General features: G+C 40.8%; 1 protein-coding gene across 2 annotated transcripts in view; it reads left to right on the top strand.

Moving 5' to 3' along the window:
- MAMDC2 (MAM domain containing 2) overlaps window positions 1-16,821 on the top strand; it is a 182,478-nt gene that overhangs the window by 52,221 nt on the left and 113,436 nt on the right. For both annotated transcript variants that reach the window (XR_005240447.2, XM_007969453.3), the window contains exons 3-5: window positions 11,372-11,643; window positions 12,885-12,969; window positions 16,130-16,267. Coding sequence is in view for 1 of the 2 variants with exons in the window: in XM_007969453.3 (XP_007967644.3) it covers window positions 11,372-11,643; window positions 12,885-12,969; window positions 16,130-16,267 (495 nt within the window). In the remaining variant the exon portion in view is untranslated. The remainder of the gene's footprint in view (window positions 1-11,371; window positions 11,644-12,884; window positions 12,970-16,129; window positions 16,268-16,821) is intronic.

Raw genomic sequence — 16,821 nt, 5'->3', positions numbered from 1 at the left:
GAGAATACCATGGAGAAGATAGAGGAGTAGCAGGTAGAAGGTTGGGGCAAAACTATTAAAGGCGGGGAACAAGGAATTCAGAGGAAAAGAGCATTTCAAGATCACGATGTTGATGCTGTTGCCTTGTGATTTTATAAATAAGGTGAAAAATGTCACAACCTTCCTGTAGAAATTCTCCTCACTCCCCAAAAGCCAAACACCCCAGATGTGGGAGGAGTTTCTGAGTCAACTAGGAAGAAAGAAGTCGGACATGATCTGCCCCATGTGGTCTTCTCCCAGGACCAGACAGATATTGCTAATCAATAGTGACACTCTATTCAGGGCGTCTCCCTGGGCCTCACTGTTTTCTTCCATTTCCATCCTAAGTGGCACTAGAGAAAAAAAATCTTCCTTGGCATCAAGATCCCTTTATTAGACATCAAGGTTTCATCCAACTTCACCATATTAAGGTTCTCTGGAGGTTCTGCAGTTGTCGGCCAAGCTTGGCCTTTATTTGTGAGAGGAGCAAATTTTTTCTTATAAATGAATTTGAAAAGGATGAAATATTTCGTTTTGGAGATAAGCATTGTATAATAATGACAGAGCGTGATGAATTTCCTGAGGCAAATGATATTGACAAGGAATACTGAGAACACCGAAAATTCAATTTCCACATCAGGAAGAAAGGGCTTACCCCACCCATGACCTTGTGTGTTGGGATAGCTTGGAAGTGTATACGTGGTAATTTTGTGCTGCTCTATAAATGCAGGCTTTCCTTTTTCCTTAAGCAAAGCTATATTTCCCCAGTGCAAGAGCCTCTTTGCTGGTCTAGAGAAGGTTTCATTCTGGGTGGGGTTTCTTACCGCTTGGGACCAAAATAAGATGACAGTATCTGGTTTTTCCTTTTCAGTTATAGATCATTTTGCCCACCACACTTCAGAAGTGGGACCTGCCTATAAAATTGCATTGCAAATCAACCATCCTTAGTATGCTGGCTTCTGGGGAGATTTAGATGGAAACTTGTACCTCCTGAGTCTCATTCATCCTCTTATCCGTGGAAACTAACCACAAGCCAGGAGTTTCATGTACTTTCATTGAATGAGAATGAAAAGTTTCTTGAATCTGTCACATTAGGGGCTTCACATGGCAAGGAGAGGGGAGAAGAGAAGCCATCCCCATAAAAAACATGCACTGAAAAGACATGCCTTGCAAAACTCCATGGGGAAACCCTTTCTAATCCAGCAGGAAGATTTGGAAGCTTGATGGACTTGTTTATATTAAATGATATGAAGTACCCTGTTGTCTGGCAACTGGGGGCCCATATACTTTATGGAAATGGATTGTTCATAAGATGTACACATTGCAAGTTAGTAAATACTTATTAAGACATTGGACTGAAACTGTGGACTGTGCCTTCTACAAGCTGATAACTAGAGGTCTCTGGACCTCCAGTGCTACCCTTCTGCAGGGTGACTCTGTAACCCTTTATCTTCATGTTGCCCCACTTCATACCCTTTGGCAGGATTTACCAGTAATATTTGATAGCGTCCTCTGAGCCCAAGCCTGTGGGGTCTCTGACAGCAATCAGTAACCAAAGTGCAGGTGCAAATAATCTTATTTTGTATTCCTTGATTCTAAGTTCACCATAGATTTGCTAACATCCTTTTAGGGAGTGGGGAGGTGTACTACTATAGATTAATTGTAAGATATTCCCTAATTTTAGAAATCTTGACATGTTTAAAAGTCTCCTAGATTTGAGGCACTGTGGTAGAAAAATTAATCAGATTATTGTGTTATCAGTAGAAATAATATTTGTAAAGAAGCCCAAATGAAAGTCCATATAGATTTATCCATGCCTTCAGGATTCCAGTATAAGGAAAAGGAAGAAAAGGTTGTTTTCCTGCTGTAAGAAAATGATATTATGAAAAGATAAATTAATAAAGGAGACAGAAAAGGAAATATTTGGAGGCAGCCTGGTGCAGAGGAAAAGACATGGACTTTGTGCCTCAGCTTGGTTTACTAGCTGTTTCCTTGAACTGGTGAATTAATTTTTGTCAATCTCTGTTTCCTTATTTGTAAAGTGGCAATTTCTACACTATAGGATCATTTGACAGGTTTAAGGGAGAACATGTGTGAAGAATCTAGTACCCAGAGTACAACAAATGTCAGTCGTTTTGGAATCTTTGTTTCTTATCAGATGACTTGAGCTGGTCTTAAAAGTTATGTTCATCTTCATTTTATTAAAATTATGATTTACATAATTAGTGATTTATTAAACAACAGAATAATAGTAAAATTGGAAACTTCAAACAAGATGAGAATACTTTATGTGAGTCATAAATATTTGTGATTTTTTCTTACATAGTTTCAGATCAGAACATTCTCTGCCAGAAGTAATCAGTAGATTTATAAATCATTGTTAATCTGATTGAGAAAAAAACTCGGATATTAATAGTCCTAAAGATTAAAAATTGTTTTACATTTAAGGAGTGCTATATTATTTATTTTCAAATAACACAATCAACTTTGAGAACCCCATACCCATTGTATTTTCTATACATATTGAGAAATTTGACTTTTTCATTTTTTTGAAAGTCTCTGATATGCAAAGAAAATAACACTCCTTCAGACTGTAAGCTGATGGCTTATACATAATGGAGGCTGCAGTTCCACAGAGGCATCCTCTCTCCACGATAGAAATCTGTTCTTTGCAGAAACTTTATGAACGTTTGCTGGATGCTTTGCATGTATTATTGTCCAGGCTGCTTTGATTATTTGGTAGATCCCAGACGACTGTCATAGCATAAAAAGACATGCCCATAGCAGTAGAGCACGCACTAGGGAGACTAGATCCAGTTGCAGATAGTTGGAAGAACTTCTACATAGGGGGCAGAAGTTGATGTCAGAAAGGTAGGGCAGGCCAGGCGTCGTGGCTCACGCCTATAATTGCAGCACTTTGGGAGGCCGAGGTGGGTGGATCACCTGAGGTCAGTAGTTCGAGACTAGCCTGTCCAACATGGTGAAACCTCGTCTCTACTAAAAATAAAAAAATTAGCCAGGTGTAGTGATGGGCGCCTATAATCCCAGCTACTTGGGAGGCTGAGGCAGGAGAATCGCTTGAACCTGGGAAGCGGAAGTTGCAGTGAGCTGAGGTTACGCCACTACGCTCCCGTCTGGGTGACAGAGCAAGACTCTGCCAAAAAGAAAGAAAAAGAGAGAGTGCAAGCGCAGGTGGAAGAACAGCAATTGGTATCAAGGAGGGACAGTATGAGATGATGAGGTGGAGTAACCATCAGAAGAGGATGCTGATCATCTAACTGGACATAGGAACACTAACGTTTATTAAGAACTTGGCCCTGTGCTAAGTACTTACATTATCTTATTTAATCTTTTTAAAAGGCTACAAAATCAGTATTTTAACATCCTCACTTTAGCAGTGAAGAAAGTGAGTTTCAGATAATATAATTAACTTGCCCAAAGTGACATTGTTTCTAAGTGGCATGGCCAGGATTTGAACCGAGATCAACCTGATGTGATAGCCACACTCAACCACTCCATCATACTGTGTCCACAGCAGGACCTGATCCAGGGGGGCAGACAGTTAAGGCATTCAGAAAATTGAGTGGGAAGATCCTTGCTTGAGTTCAGGGACTAGACTTCAGCCCTGGGAAGGAAGCTGCCAAAAAGAAGCAGTGTCCTTGCCTTAGATATGCAAGACACTAAGCTCTAAACAAAAGAGAGATGTAGGCATTGCTGTCAGACCTGGGTCATAAGATTTCAGTCAGAATCACATCAGGAGTAAATATGCTGGATTCCACTTGAAATGATGATTAGCCTTGGTTAAGAACCAGAGGAGCTCAGCTGTGAGGAGGGAGACTGCTTAGCATGGGCAGCCAGGATGGGCCTAGCACTAAAAGGACAAAGTTGTAGATTTTAACATCAAAGGGCCAATTAAAGTGAAATGAATGAGGCCTGTTCTCATATCAGCACTGAAAATGTGCTACGGGTCTACTACTTGAACAAATATCTTCTCTGATCTATATTGGAATAAAGAAGACAATATTCATTTCTCTCTGTCTCTGCAATAACTAAAAAACTCCTGCCTTTGATGATGAGAACAGAAATTAGCAATTAACATGACCATTTACAAAGCATCTTTATATAGTCATGCACTGCATAATGATGTTTCGGTCAACGATGGGCATATATGATGGTGGTCCCATAACATAATGAAACTGAAAATTCCCTATAGCCTAGTGACACTGTGATGATTCTGATCCTGTATAGGCCCTAGGCTAATGTGAATGTTTGTGTCTTTGTTTTTAACAAAAAGTTTGAAAAGTAAAAAAATGTTAAAATATTTAAATCAGAAAAAAACTCATATAATAAGGATATAAGGAAAGATATTTTATACAGTACTGTACAATGTGTTTGTGTTTTAAGCTAAGAGTTGTTACACAAGAGTCAAATGTTAAAATTTTTTTTAATTTATAAAGTAAATTATAAATTACTTCATAGTAAATGAAGTAATAAATGAAGGTTAATTCATTATTGAAGAAAGAAAAATATTTTATAAAAATTCAGTATAGCCTAAGTATACAATGTTTGTAAGTCTACAGCAGTGTACAGTAATAGCCTAGGCCTTCACATTCCCTCCCTGCTGACGCACTGACTCACCCACACCACTTGCAAGTTAGTGCCCTATACAGATGTACCCTTTCTTATCTTTTATGCTGTATTTTTACTATATCTTGTCTATGTTTAGGTATGTTTAGATACACAAGTACTTACCATTGTGTTTCAGTTGCCTACAGTATGTAGTACGGTAACATACTGTTACAGGTTTGTAGCCTGGGGTAATGGGCTGTCCCATATAGCCTACGTGTGTGGTAGACTCTCCATCTAGGTTCCTGAAGTACACTCTATAATACCTGCCTAATGACAAAATCACCTAATGATGATTTCTCAGAACCTATTTTCATCGTTTAGTGACGCATGACTGTATATCATTTTATCAGGTTCTCACAATAGCCCTATAGATATGAAGTCATATCTCACTTCAGTTTTACAGTCTAAAGTCAGCACAAAAGGTGAAAATTATACATTGTCAAAATTGCTCTTAAGAGTTCCTTAAATTACAGAGTACGGTGCACATGGTTTTACACGTATTATGCCATTTTTATGAACAACACGGCCAATTCTTCTTTCTGCATGGAAGTATATACTTATTTAAATATTAGATGAAATAGATTCCATTTAGTGGCTATTCATATGAAAAATATATTTCGTGTGTGTGTGTGTCATAGTACTCGTCGTTGGGTTTTTAGTTGGTTTGTTTTTTCTGAAGTACATTGAGTTTCCACATATTGAATGTATATGTAAAGTGGCTCTCTTCTTTTATTATTCCCATTTTGAAAATAAAGAAGCCAGTGATTCAGTCTGTGTGTGTGTCGTAAGGTTTTAAACCTAGGTTATAATTTACAAATCCTGAGTAGGGTCCATTGTACCACACAGTCACCCCAGCACGATTATCACACCTGAAGGATGGAGCATTTGGCATTCATTAGCTAATAGAATTCCATGGGTGCCAAGAAGCCCCCTGTGATTTGTGCCCTGACCATGCTGCCACAGTGATGGTGTGGGACTTAGAACTATCATGCTGTGCCATGGCTATTGGAAGTTATCGATACATTGAATTCTGGCCATGCAGATGTGTCCAGCAATTGAACATGACTTCAAGACTCAGTTATTTAGCTTGACTTCACTTAAACAAAAAAGCTTTTTCTGTTGTTTTCTGATGCTTGCATGTGACAGGAGACATGTTCAGACTCTAGGGCATGTTGAGTCTGTACTTTTGGCAGGATGGCTTAATGATTGTTTTTGATTGCTGACTTACATTTTTAAAAAATCCATTTGGAAGCTTATAGCCCTTTTCTGACCCCTTACAAAGATTTTATCATCTCTAATAAATGTCTAGTAAACCCGTTCCAATTGCCTAAGCAGCCATATTTGAAGTGGATCCTTCCCTCTCCTCCTGACGCCATTTCTCCAACACTGTGTTTGGTAAATCTCCCCCAGATCCCTGGCCTGATGCGTCACAATCAACCTCCCAATCCCCCTGTGATTTCTGCCCTTCTTTTCCTTTTTCTCATTTGTTTTGTTTACTCTAACATCTCTGAAGCATTGCTTTGTATTCTTATTGGTTTTAAAAGATGAGAAAAGGGAGCATGTCAGCAAGAATGGTGGAGTAAGGACCTCAGAGAATCCTCTCCGCATAAAAGCAATGAGAACAGCAGAAAAAATGGTCAAAAATCAACTTTTTAAGAATTCTGGACATTAACCAAAAGCTTACAACATTCAGGAGCATGTATTCAAGAAAAATGAAGGAATATTGTTAAAACAGTGAACTTTATGGTGTTCTACATTATTCCCATTTTGATCTTTAAATATATATGGCAATACAAGGGACCCAGAATAGTCAAAATGATCCTGAAAATGAGTATGAGGTTGGAGGTCTCATACTTCCCAATTTCAAAACTTACTACACAGCTACAGTAAGGAGGACTCTATGGAACTGGCATAAGAATAAACACAGATTAATAGAATCGAATTGAGAAGTCCAGAAATAAACCCCACATCTATCCTCAGTTTATTTTAACAATGGTGGCAAGAAAATTCAATGGGCAAAAATTAGATCAAAGATCTAAATGTAAAAGCTGAAACAATAAAACTCTGAGAAAAAAACAAGCTGTAAATCTTCGTGACCTTAAATTTGAGAATGACTTCTTAGCTATGATGCCAAAGGCAGGAAAAAAACCTAAAAATAGAAAATTAAACTTCATCAAAATTAAAAAATTTTGTATTTCAAAGGATACCATAAAACAGGTGAAAAGATGGCCGGGAGCAGTGGCTCACTCCTGTAATCCTAGCACTTTGGGAGGCTGAGGCGGGTGGATTGCTTGAGTTCAGGAGTTCGAGACCAACCTGGACAACATGGTGAAACCCCGTCTGCACTAAAATACAAAAAAATTAGCCGGGCATGACAGCATACACCTGCAGTCCCAGCTACTTGGGAGGCTGAGGTAGGAGAATTGCTTGGGCCCAAGAGGTGGAGGTTGCGGTGAGCCGAGATCATGCCACTGCATTCCAGCCTGGGCGGCAGAGCAAGACTCCGTCTCCATTTAAAAAAAAAAAAAGTGAAAAGACAAAGCACAGAATGGGAAAAAATATTTGCAAATTATCTATCTGATAAGATCTATTATCCAGAATTTATAAAACCTCTTATAACTCAACAATAAAAAGACAACCCAATTTTTAAAATGGACAAAGGATTTCAACAGACATTTTTCCAAAGTAGATGTACATTAATAGCCAATAAGCACATGAAAGATGCTCTACATAATTAGTCACTCAAGAAATGCAAATCAAAAGCATAACCAGAGATCACATCTACTAGCGTCACTATAATTTTAAAAAAGATGGGCAATAACAAGTGTTGGTGAGGATATAGAAAAGTTGGAACTCTCATACACTGCTGGTGGAGATGTAAATGATGCAACCACTTGAGAAAGCAGTTTGGCCGTTCGTCAAAAAGTTAAACATAGTATTTCCATGTGGCCTAACAATTCCACTCCTAGGTATACACCTAGGAGAATTGAAATTTTTGTATACAAAAACACTTGTATAAAAATGCTCATGGCAGGATTATTCATAATAGTCAAAAAGTAGAGACAATCCAAATGTCCAACTAATGAATGAATAAATCAAATGTGGTATATCCATAAAATAGAATATTATCCCCCAAAAAGAATGAAATTCTAATATATGCTACAATATGGATGAACCTTGAAAATATTATGCTAGGTGAAAGAAGCTAGTCACAAAGGGACACGTATTATATAATTCTATTCATATGAAGTTTCCAGAATAGGCAAGTTCAGGCAAACAGAAAGTAGATCAGTGGTTTCCAGAGGCTGGGGGTCGGGAGAATGAGGGGTGACTGCTAATAGATACAGGGTTTCCTTTTGGGGTTATGGTGAGAATGTTCTGGAATTAGATAGTGGTGATGGTGCACAACTTTGTGAATATGCTAAAAACCTCTGAATTGTATTAAAAGGGTGAATCCTATGGAATGTGAATTATGTCTAAAGTTAACTTCCAAACATCAATCTGATTAAAATGGAATAAATAAAACATTTTACACCCAAAGAAAACTTCATTAATTCACTCGGTGGTAAAATGATTCTTTTTAAGTAAAAAGAACTCAACATTTATTCTAGAATAGCAATTTTCTTAGTGACAAGGCAGGGAAAGGCAACATCCTTGACATTAATATCTTCCTCATCCTATATTTTCTAAAACTTCTTCAAAACGTGCCATGTTCCTTCTAGTTCAATTTAGCTATAACATGACAACAAAATATACCCCTACACTGAAGCCACAAGCAGAGATAACAAGTAGTTTCAACTGAAGTGCCAACTCAGATTGATTGGCAGTGGCTACATGGAGCACTATATTTAGAAGGGTTCCAAGGCTGTATCCAGAGCAGGTCTGGAAAATGTAGTGATTAATTTAGAAAATTAGTCTTGAAGTTGGCGGTGATAGTGGAGGTGGGCGGCGCTTGAGCTAATAATTAGGTCTAGGAAAATCCATCATTCTGCTGAGTGGATTGCATCCAATCAGCTGAGTAGATACATCTTTGCTTGGACTGTAATGCAGCTAATAGGCACGTTCACATGGCGTGACCTAAAAACAAATATGAGATCTTTAAATGCAAAATTCTAATATTTTAAAATAACTCACATTTATGGCTAAGATGTCAAAATCACTCAATGAATAGCACCAACTTTCATCACACAGAATAAAATCTAGTTATTTTAAATAGTACATTTTATACAGTGTGTGCTCTCAAAGGTTCTTGACAAGAGAACATTAGCATACGCTTATAGCAAAATCTGATCAGGTGAGAGAGAATATCAAGAGAATTTTTTATGACACTCACTGAAAAGCCAAGCAAATCACCAGCAGATGGACTCTGTGCACCTGCTGTAACACACATTCACTTCAATTTGAGTTGTACCTTCCAGCAGAACTTGCCTCCCTCCTTTACATGCTACAGGAGCCTGCACTTTCTTTGGTAGATGAGAGGTGGCTGGAGAATGAACCCTATTTACCTGTCATACATTGTAAGTCAGCAGTTCTCAAAGACCAGTAGCATCAGCATCTCCTGGAACGTCTAAGAAATGCAATCTGTTAGAAATGTAGCATCACCCCAGCCCTACTGGATTGGAAACTCGAGGGGTGGGCCTGGGGATCTGTATTTGAACAAGATTTCCAGGTGACTCTGGGCTCAACTTTAAGAGCATTGCTTCAAGTTTTCCCTTTCTAGAGTGGGGAAAGGAAAAGGGGAGGGAGAGAAAAGGGGAGGCTGGGGAAGTGCCCAGGGAAAATTGAGCCTCCCATGGCAGCAAAGTTGGTATTTGATGTGAATGTTGATAGGACATAGCAAGGTCTTTATTTGTTTCTTTCCTCTTTTATACTCCATGTCCCAACTCTCTATTTCCTCGGAAAAGGTTTGAGGTACTCATGTGATCTCCCCCAATCCAGCCTGCTTGAAGTCCCTTCTTTTGGGACAGTAGCAAAGAGTGGGGAAAGAGGATGGCACTAATACATTCCTCATGCCACAAGAAGCAGCACTTTTATCCAAAAAGGGTTGGCCTCAAGAGCCCTGGCTTAGAATAGTCAAACCCAACAAGCCTTTCACCTCGGAAATGCGTGTGAAGCACTTAGAACAGTAGTTGGGCCTGGGTTGCAGTGAGCGTTGCCTGTATGTGGGAGGTATGGTGGTGGCAGCAATTGCTGCAAGGGCCAGATTTCTCCACAAGGGTGCCTTGGTTGGCATCTGGAAGCAATTGCTATCTGCACCCAGTGGGCGGTTGCTATGTTAAGAAGATTGCCAGCAAGAGTTAGATCTTGATCTTGAAACCCTTCAGTCGGCAAACAAGGATCCCTGAAGACAGTGCCCTAACTGTATCCCTCATGTGAGGATGGCCGTCATCTGAGCTCCAGTTGGCCTGTCAGTACTCGCCACAGAGATAAGGATCCAGGCTGGGATGGGCATTTGAGACAACAAGCGTGGGAGGACAGGCTGAAGAACATCAAGCAAAACAAAGAGTCTTTTCGGATCCTTTCTAGTAAGAGTTTAAGGTTAGGGAGACTGAACTGCAGACACAGGGAGGGGGAAGCCACAGGATGAAAGACAGCAGGTTAAATGACAGCCATGAATGTGGGACCCTCTGAGAAAGCATGAGAATCTGCAGGCCAGAAAGGCCCAGGAGGTCCCCAAAGACCCACAGGCAATCGGATCATTGATATAGGAAACCAGATGGCCAGAGGTGAGTTTGGAAGGCTTGAGTTAAGGTTCTTGGTTTCAGTGCCCCACCTTTTTTAATAGAAATGTTTTTCACATCCTGTACAGTCAGCAGAAAACACTGGTCAATATTAGGAGAGTAGAGGGAGAAGGGAAAGAGAATGAACAGAGGAAAAGGAAAGGAGGAGGAGAAGGATGGGGAAACGGGAAGAAGAAGACAGAAGTGAGGTGGAGAAGGAGAAAGGAGGAAAGAGGGAATCCGAAAGGAGAAGTGAGGATAGAGGAGAAGGAAGGACGATTACTAGTCTCAGAGTGTCCAGTGCTTTCCCAGCCCTGTGCTACATGTTTTGCAAGTGTTTCCTCATTTAGTTCTCAGAACTATGAAATTTGGTCATGGAAGAGTCAAGGGAAGGAAGTCTTATTCCTAATTTAAAAAATAAAATAGCTTACAATGTACTTTTTCTGCCTAGGTCCCAAGATCCAGGCTTAGGTAACCAAATCAATTCAGTCTACATAATGATGCAAGTTAAATGCAGATTGAAGCATTAGGTAATGGGGAGAGCTATGTAAAGAGAAGGTTGAGTCCACCTAGTTATGCTGACTTCAGTCATGCTGCTCTTCTGATTCTGATGTCCCTCAGCCTGCAGACACATATGCCTATGGGGACCAGGGAGATGAATGCAATGTGCTAAATGGGCCTGGTGTAAAAGAATAAAAAGCAGAGACACTCAGTGTCAGGAGTGAAGAGGGAGTGATGGCAATTATGGCAAAGCGGAGACCACATGCCACCCTCTGAAGAGGCAGCACCACTCAGCTCCAGCCTGTTGTCATCATCTGGTAACATGGCCTCAGTGCTTTCAATTTTTTCAAAAGAGGCCAGTGATCCAGTGTTCAGGCAGCTTCCAGTGGGCTGACTAAATATATATGCAGGTTTATCTTCCCAGAGACTTGACTGCAGTTGCATATTTTTCCAGGTTGCAAACCAAAAATTGATCCTTTTCCTGTGTTCCTTTCTCTTTCCAGGTCATTACATTTATGTGGATACCTCCTTTGGCAAGCAGGGGGAGAAAGCTGTGCTGCTAAGTTCTGACTTACAGGCTGAGGAATGGAGCTGCCTCCGCTTGGTCTACCAGATAACCACATCTTCAGAGTCTCTGTCAGATCCCAGCCAGCTGAACCTCTATATGAGATTTGAAGATGAAAGCTTTGATCGCTTGCTTTGGTCAGCTAAGGAACCTTCAGACAGCTGGCTCATAGCCAGCTTGGATTTGCAAAACAGTTCCAAGAAATTCAAGGTAGGTGGAGTTTAGGAGAAAGATATAGAGCCTCTTATCTTTGCTTTATACTATTCTAAAATCTTATGAAAATTTCTGATGTGGAGGTTAGTTATCTCCTGGATTTTGATGTGATGTTTCATAGGATACATACCATAGAAGAATATTAGCAATGGAACTTAACATTTTGTTTATTCCTTGAAAGAGCTTCTTCCCAGATTTCTTTCCCATCTATTTAAATAAGCCTTCTGTAAAAATCTAAATGGGGCTTAAACCAACCTCTTCAATGAAAATAGATTTTCTATGGCTTTTAGGGAGTATTCTCATTTCTATAATTTTATTTCATCCTTCTAAACTGTGTGTGCTATGTGTTTATCATCTTAATCATTTCTTTGCTACAAATTTTGAACAAAACATTAACTATAATAAAATGAAAATGAAAATACTTTAAAAGAGAGAAAATACTTAAAGGATATGTTCCATTTCCTTTTCGAAGAGGGAAGGTGTTCCTTTGGGAGTCCTGGAAAAGGAAAGTAGAGAATATAAGGTGATGCTGGGTGTGGATTGGATAAGGAAGGAGGATGGGATCCAGACACACCTGGCCATGAAGTGTGATGTTTATTGAAAATATTTCATCAAGGACACAATGGAGCCATCATGAAAACATTCCCCATTCCTAATCCACCTTTCAGTTTCCTATCCCATCCTGCTGCTTCTTTGAAAAGCTTGAAATATTTTATTCTCCAATACCCTCTTTCTGCCTGGAGTCCTTCCCTGTCAGCTGGTGGTTGAGGATGGAGCATGGGGTCTCTGAGTTCCCTCTTTTACAACATCCTCCCAGCAGTTATCACCTCCTAAATCTGCCAGCATAGTTGCAGAATATAGGGCTAAAACCACAGGAGAAAAAGTGATTACTTTCAGAAACAGGACCACAAGTGCTACCACAAGTACTGAAGATGGTGGTGGTTGGGATAACAATAGAAGAGAAGACAGCTGACTCTGAGCTTCTATCAGATGCCTTACTCACCTCGAAGTTTTGATGTATGAGTTTATGTGCACATGCGCATGCACACATATACATACACACACATTCTTTTAGTAAAGTCCATAGTGAAATTGGTATCCAATAGCAATTAGCTGAGACTAACAATCCTGTTTTGCCTTGAATGGCTGAACAGCTCCAGACTAACAGCTGAAATACTGAACCAAGGAAACATGATGTTTTGAAGTCTAACTCCCCTTCTTCCCCATATGTTGTACAGATTTTAATAGAAGGTGTACTAGGACAGGGAAACACAGCCAGCATTGCACTGTTTGAAATCAAGATGACAACCGGCTACTGTATTGGTAAGTGGGCTTCATTTTCATTAAATCAAACTGTGAATCTTTTTCTAAAAGCTACTGTTGCCAGAGGGAACTGAATCAATCCTAAAGACCGAGTATTTTATAGAATGCACTGCATAATGCATACTGGTTTAAATTCTTTGCTAGGTTCATTTGAATACTGTATGTTGTTTTGTCTTTAGTGTGGGAAGGCTCATTAGAATTTGCCTGTACTGTCTGGATTAATGAAAGAAACATGGATGCAGCAACTGTAACTTGAGAGCTGCCACCTTAACCTTGACATGTTCTGATTAAAATAATTACAAATTGCGGGAAACTCAGCTTTTTGTAGCAAGTGCCAGAAAAGCAGACATTGTATTATCTTCTTTCCCTCATTTCTCTCTCGGCATACCACTGCCCTCCTCTTAATAATCACAGTTGTCACTTAGAATTCACTTGAGAAGAGTTGGTTGGCTGTCTCTTATGTGCCAGCTTCCAAGAGGGCATAAAGAAAGGGTAAACCCTGTCCTATGGTGGTTCAGTTTATATTTGTCTACACTGAAGCTAGTTCTGTATATGATAACTACTGCTGAGGAAGGACAAGTTGTGCAGTGGGGGCGCAGGGAGGAGGAGAAGAAATTGGAGAGGACTGAATAGGGACAATGCATTGGAGCTGGAGTTTCAAGAAGGAGAAGAATTTAGTTAAGTGGAGGTGCAGGGTAGGAAGGCAAGGGTTCTCTGTGGCCAGACTTCTGTGGGGAGAAAGAACAGAGCAGGTTCAGGCAAAGGGAAGAGGCTGAGTAAGGTGTTTGAAGTGAAGACCAAGACTGCTAAGGGAGTTTGTGATGGAAAAGTGTGGATGCAGGATGTGGAGCTTGGACCTGCTGAATCATATGGGTCAGCCAGCAGGGGAGAAGTGTGCAGCTGCACTTTCAGATGACTCCAGCTGTCATGTGGAAGATGAGTTGGGTACAAGGAAGATACACAGCAGGTGGGAAAACCCCTAGGAAGCAGCTGTGACCTTACAGAGGGGGCTTAATGAGGGCAATACTGAATTAGCAGTGGAATCGGAAAAAGGCAGTAGAATTGAGAGATTTTTCAGCACTGACAGCTCTTGAAGGCTAAATGAATGTGGCGGGGAAGAGAAAGGACAGTCAAAGAAGGTTCTGAACAACAACAACAACAAAAAAGCCTTTGCTAATCCCCTGAAGTTTCACTTCTCTGTTTTGATCTCAATGATGTCTCTAGGGCAAGTGAAAGAAAATATACCATTTTCTGAAGATACAGTGAGGCTCAGGCTCCCTTCCTTGAGCCTCCCTCTGGGCTCCCACCTGGCATCTGTAAAAGGTTGCAAACGACAGACAAGTTAGACACCCCTGGTGGAGCGCCACCTGCTGGCCCAGTCAGCTTACTGAGCCTCAGCCTCTGCTTTGTCATCTGTAAAATGGGAATAAAATGCTTCCCTCCTAGGATTCTTGCGAGGAGGAATGAGATCGTGGCTATGAAGATGATTGGTATATACAGTGCTGGGCATCCAAGACATGTTGCCTTTCTTCAAATGATGTGGTGACTTCTGATTTGTTTGAAACAAAAGGATGCCAACACTTTTAACTCGTTAAACTCTATGATCATGCTCTCACTTCTTTCTTTCTGGGTACTTTCTCTGTCTCTTTCCATTCCTCATCTGTAAAATGAGGTTAGTAACAGTGCCTATGTCATGGGGCTGCTTTGAGGATTGAATAAGTTAATTTATGTAAAGTGCTCAGAATGAAGCCTGGCACATTGAGGAATATTTTGCTTTCTATTTTACTCTTAGGCAGCCTTTGGCACTGAATGTTAGGGCATTGGTTAGCAGACACTGTGGTGGAAACATTGAAAATGAAAATCTTAGAAATTTTCAGTGCTTGCTAATGTAAAAACACATTGCTGACTATACCAGTCAGGATCCTGGCAGGAAGGAGGAAACAGGATACACTCAACCTGAGTAATTTGAGGGAAGCTCACTGAAGAGGTCACAAACTGTGAGTCGTAAAGGAAGCCAGCAAGGGACAGCTCTGTGACCCAGGACTAGTAACAGTGATAATTCATGAGCTGTTGTCTTCTTTTGGCCTGAAAGGACAAGGGAGGAGGAGTTTCCAGTACCTGTAAACAATAGCTATTTGGTGAGGACTGCTTGACAAGATTTGCCAACCCATGGCGACCTGGCTGGGAGACTGCTGTGCAATTAAACCCCTGATTTCACTCTCCTTCCACCTTCCATTGGTCGAATCCAACAGGGAGATGGAAGGCAGGGGAGCCCATTGATACAGTTCAGATAGGTCAACCTCTGCAGGACCTATCAGGTGGAGAAGAGCAAAATTGATCTGCAGGGGGCCAATGGCCAGCACAATTATACTTCCTAGTTTAATTGCATGATTATAAGGGTCAGTGGAGGCATTAGCCTGTGAGTTTCTTGCTCCCTTTTAAGGAAAAGTTGTTGATGAAGATCAATATATCCACGCAAACATGCCAACGACACTAAGGAGAGAAGAGGAGGGTCTGATTATCCTCTCTCTCTTCTCCACTCAGTAGCTGCAAAAGGAACCCAGAACCTAGGATAGATCTGTCCCACCTATTTTGCCTGGATTCTCATTTATAAGAAAAACGGAATTTTAGCATCTCGGACACATGCCCCTCAGCTCTGGGCAACTTGTTCATCATGAGAAGAGAAAGGAAAGGAGGACTGGGCTACCAGATTCAAGAAAGGGTTGTGGAAAAAATTTTCTAGAGCTAAGAGCATAACCCTGAACAGTGCTTTGAGACAGAGGTGACTGATAAAAACAGCTGACTTGTACCAAGCACTGACCACATGCCTGGCACTGCGCTGGGAGCTCTCCACACTTACAATAGCTCTGTGAAGTAGGAACATTGTCCCCATTTAACATATGGAGACACAGAGGCTACAAAAAGTGATAAGTCATTCTCCAAGCGACATGGCTAATAAGTGGAAGGGCCATAATCCAAAGGGCCAATGATGAATTAGAATCTTGATTTATTACAGGATCTGTCTCTCTTCTTGACCAATATTGTGCGGGGGTCCTGGTAGAAAGGTCACAGTGGGCAAAGGAAGAGAGAAACTTCTGAATATCTAAGAGCAAACTCTGTGACTGTGTGTCCATGCAGTGTTATTGTTTCCCTTCCCCAGAATGTGACTTTGAAGAAAATCATCTCTGTGGCTTTGTGAACCGCTGGAATCCCAACGTGAACTGGTTTGTTGGAGGAGGAAGTATTCGGAATGTCCATTCCATTCTCCCACAAGATCACACCTTCAAGAGTGAACTGGGTGAGCTGCGGTCAAATGGAGTCCTTTTCCCAGGATAAATTTTTCTGCTGTCTCCTCCCACTTCCTGCACTGACTTAGCTGTGGCTTCTGTCAATAGGGAAGAGAGGAGGGAGGAGGGTGAGTAGGAACTAAGTAGGAACCAGGAGGTGTGGCAGAAGAGTAGGGAAGGATCTACAGGGAGGTAGAGACAAACTGCACCTGTGAGCTCTGTAGCTACGGGGAAGGCCACCCCATAAAGATTTTCCTTCACCTGTGTCCTAGTCTTCTATTTTCACATTTCCATATTATGCTTTACTTTCTTGTGTATTTGTTGTTTAATATTTCTCATTTCTAAAGACAAGGCTGGAATAATCCTAGGTTACTTTTCACTGAAAATAGATCAAAGGATGGGAATGGGTCCTAGGAACTTCCCAAGTGACAGTGAGGTGAGCCAATACTGCTGATTAGCTCTGAATGTGGTGTGCAACAGGCCCCCCTAGTGGCGAAGAAGGCTGCTTCTCTGCAAGGAAAATGCGAGGTGAGGTTGTGTTATCAGCAAGAAGTCAGCTTTGAGA

This window comes from Chlorocebus sabaeus, chromosome 12, assembly GCF_047675955.1.
Source record: "Chlorocebus sabaeus isolate Y175 chromosome 12, mChlSab1.0.hap1, whole genome shotgun sequence".
NCBI classification, from domain to species: domain Eukaryota; kingdom Metazoa; phylum Chordata; class Mammalia; order Primates; family Cercopithecidae; genus Chlorocebus; species Chlorocebus sabaeus.
The sequence above is the reverse complement of the archived record's forward strand: the minus strand, read 5'-3'. Positions and strand labels throughout refer to the sequence as shown.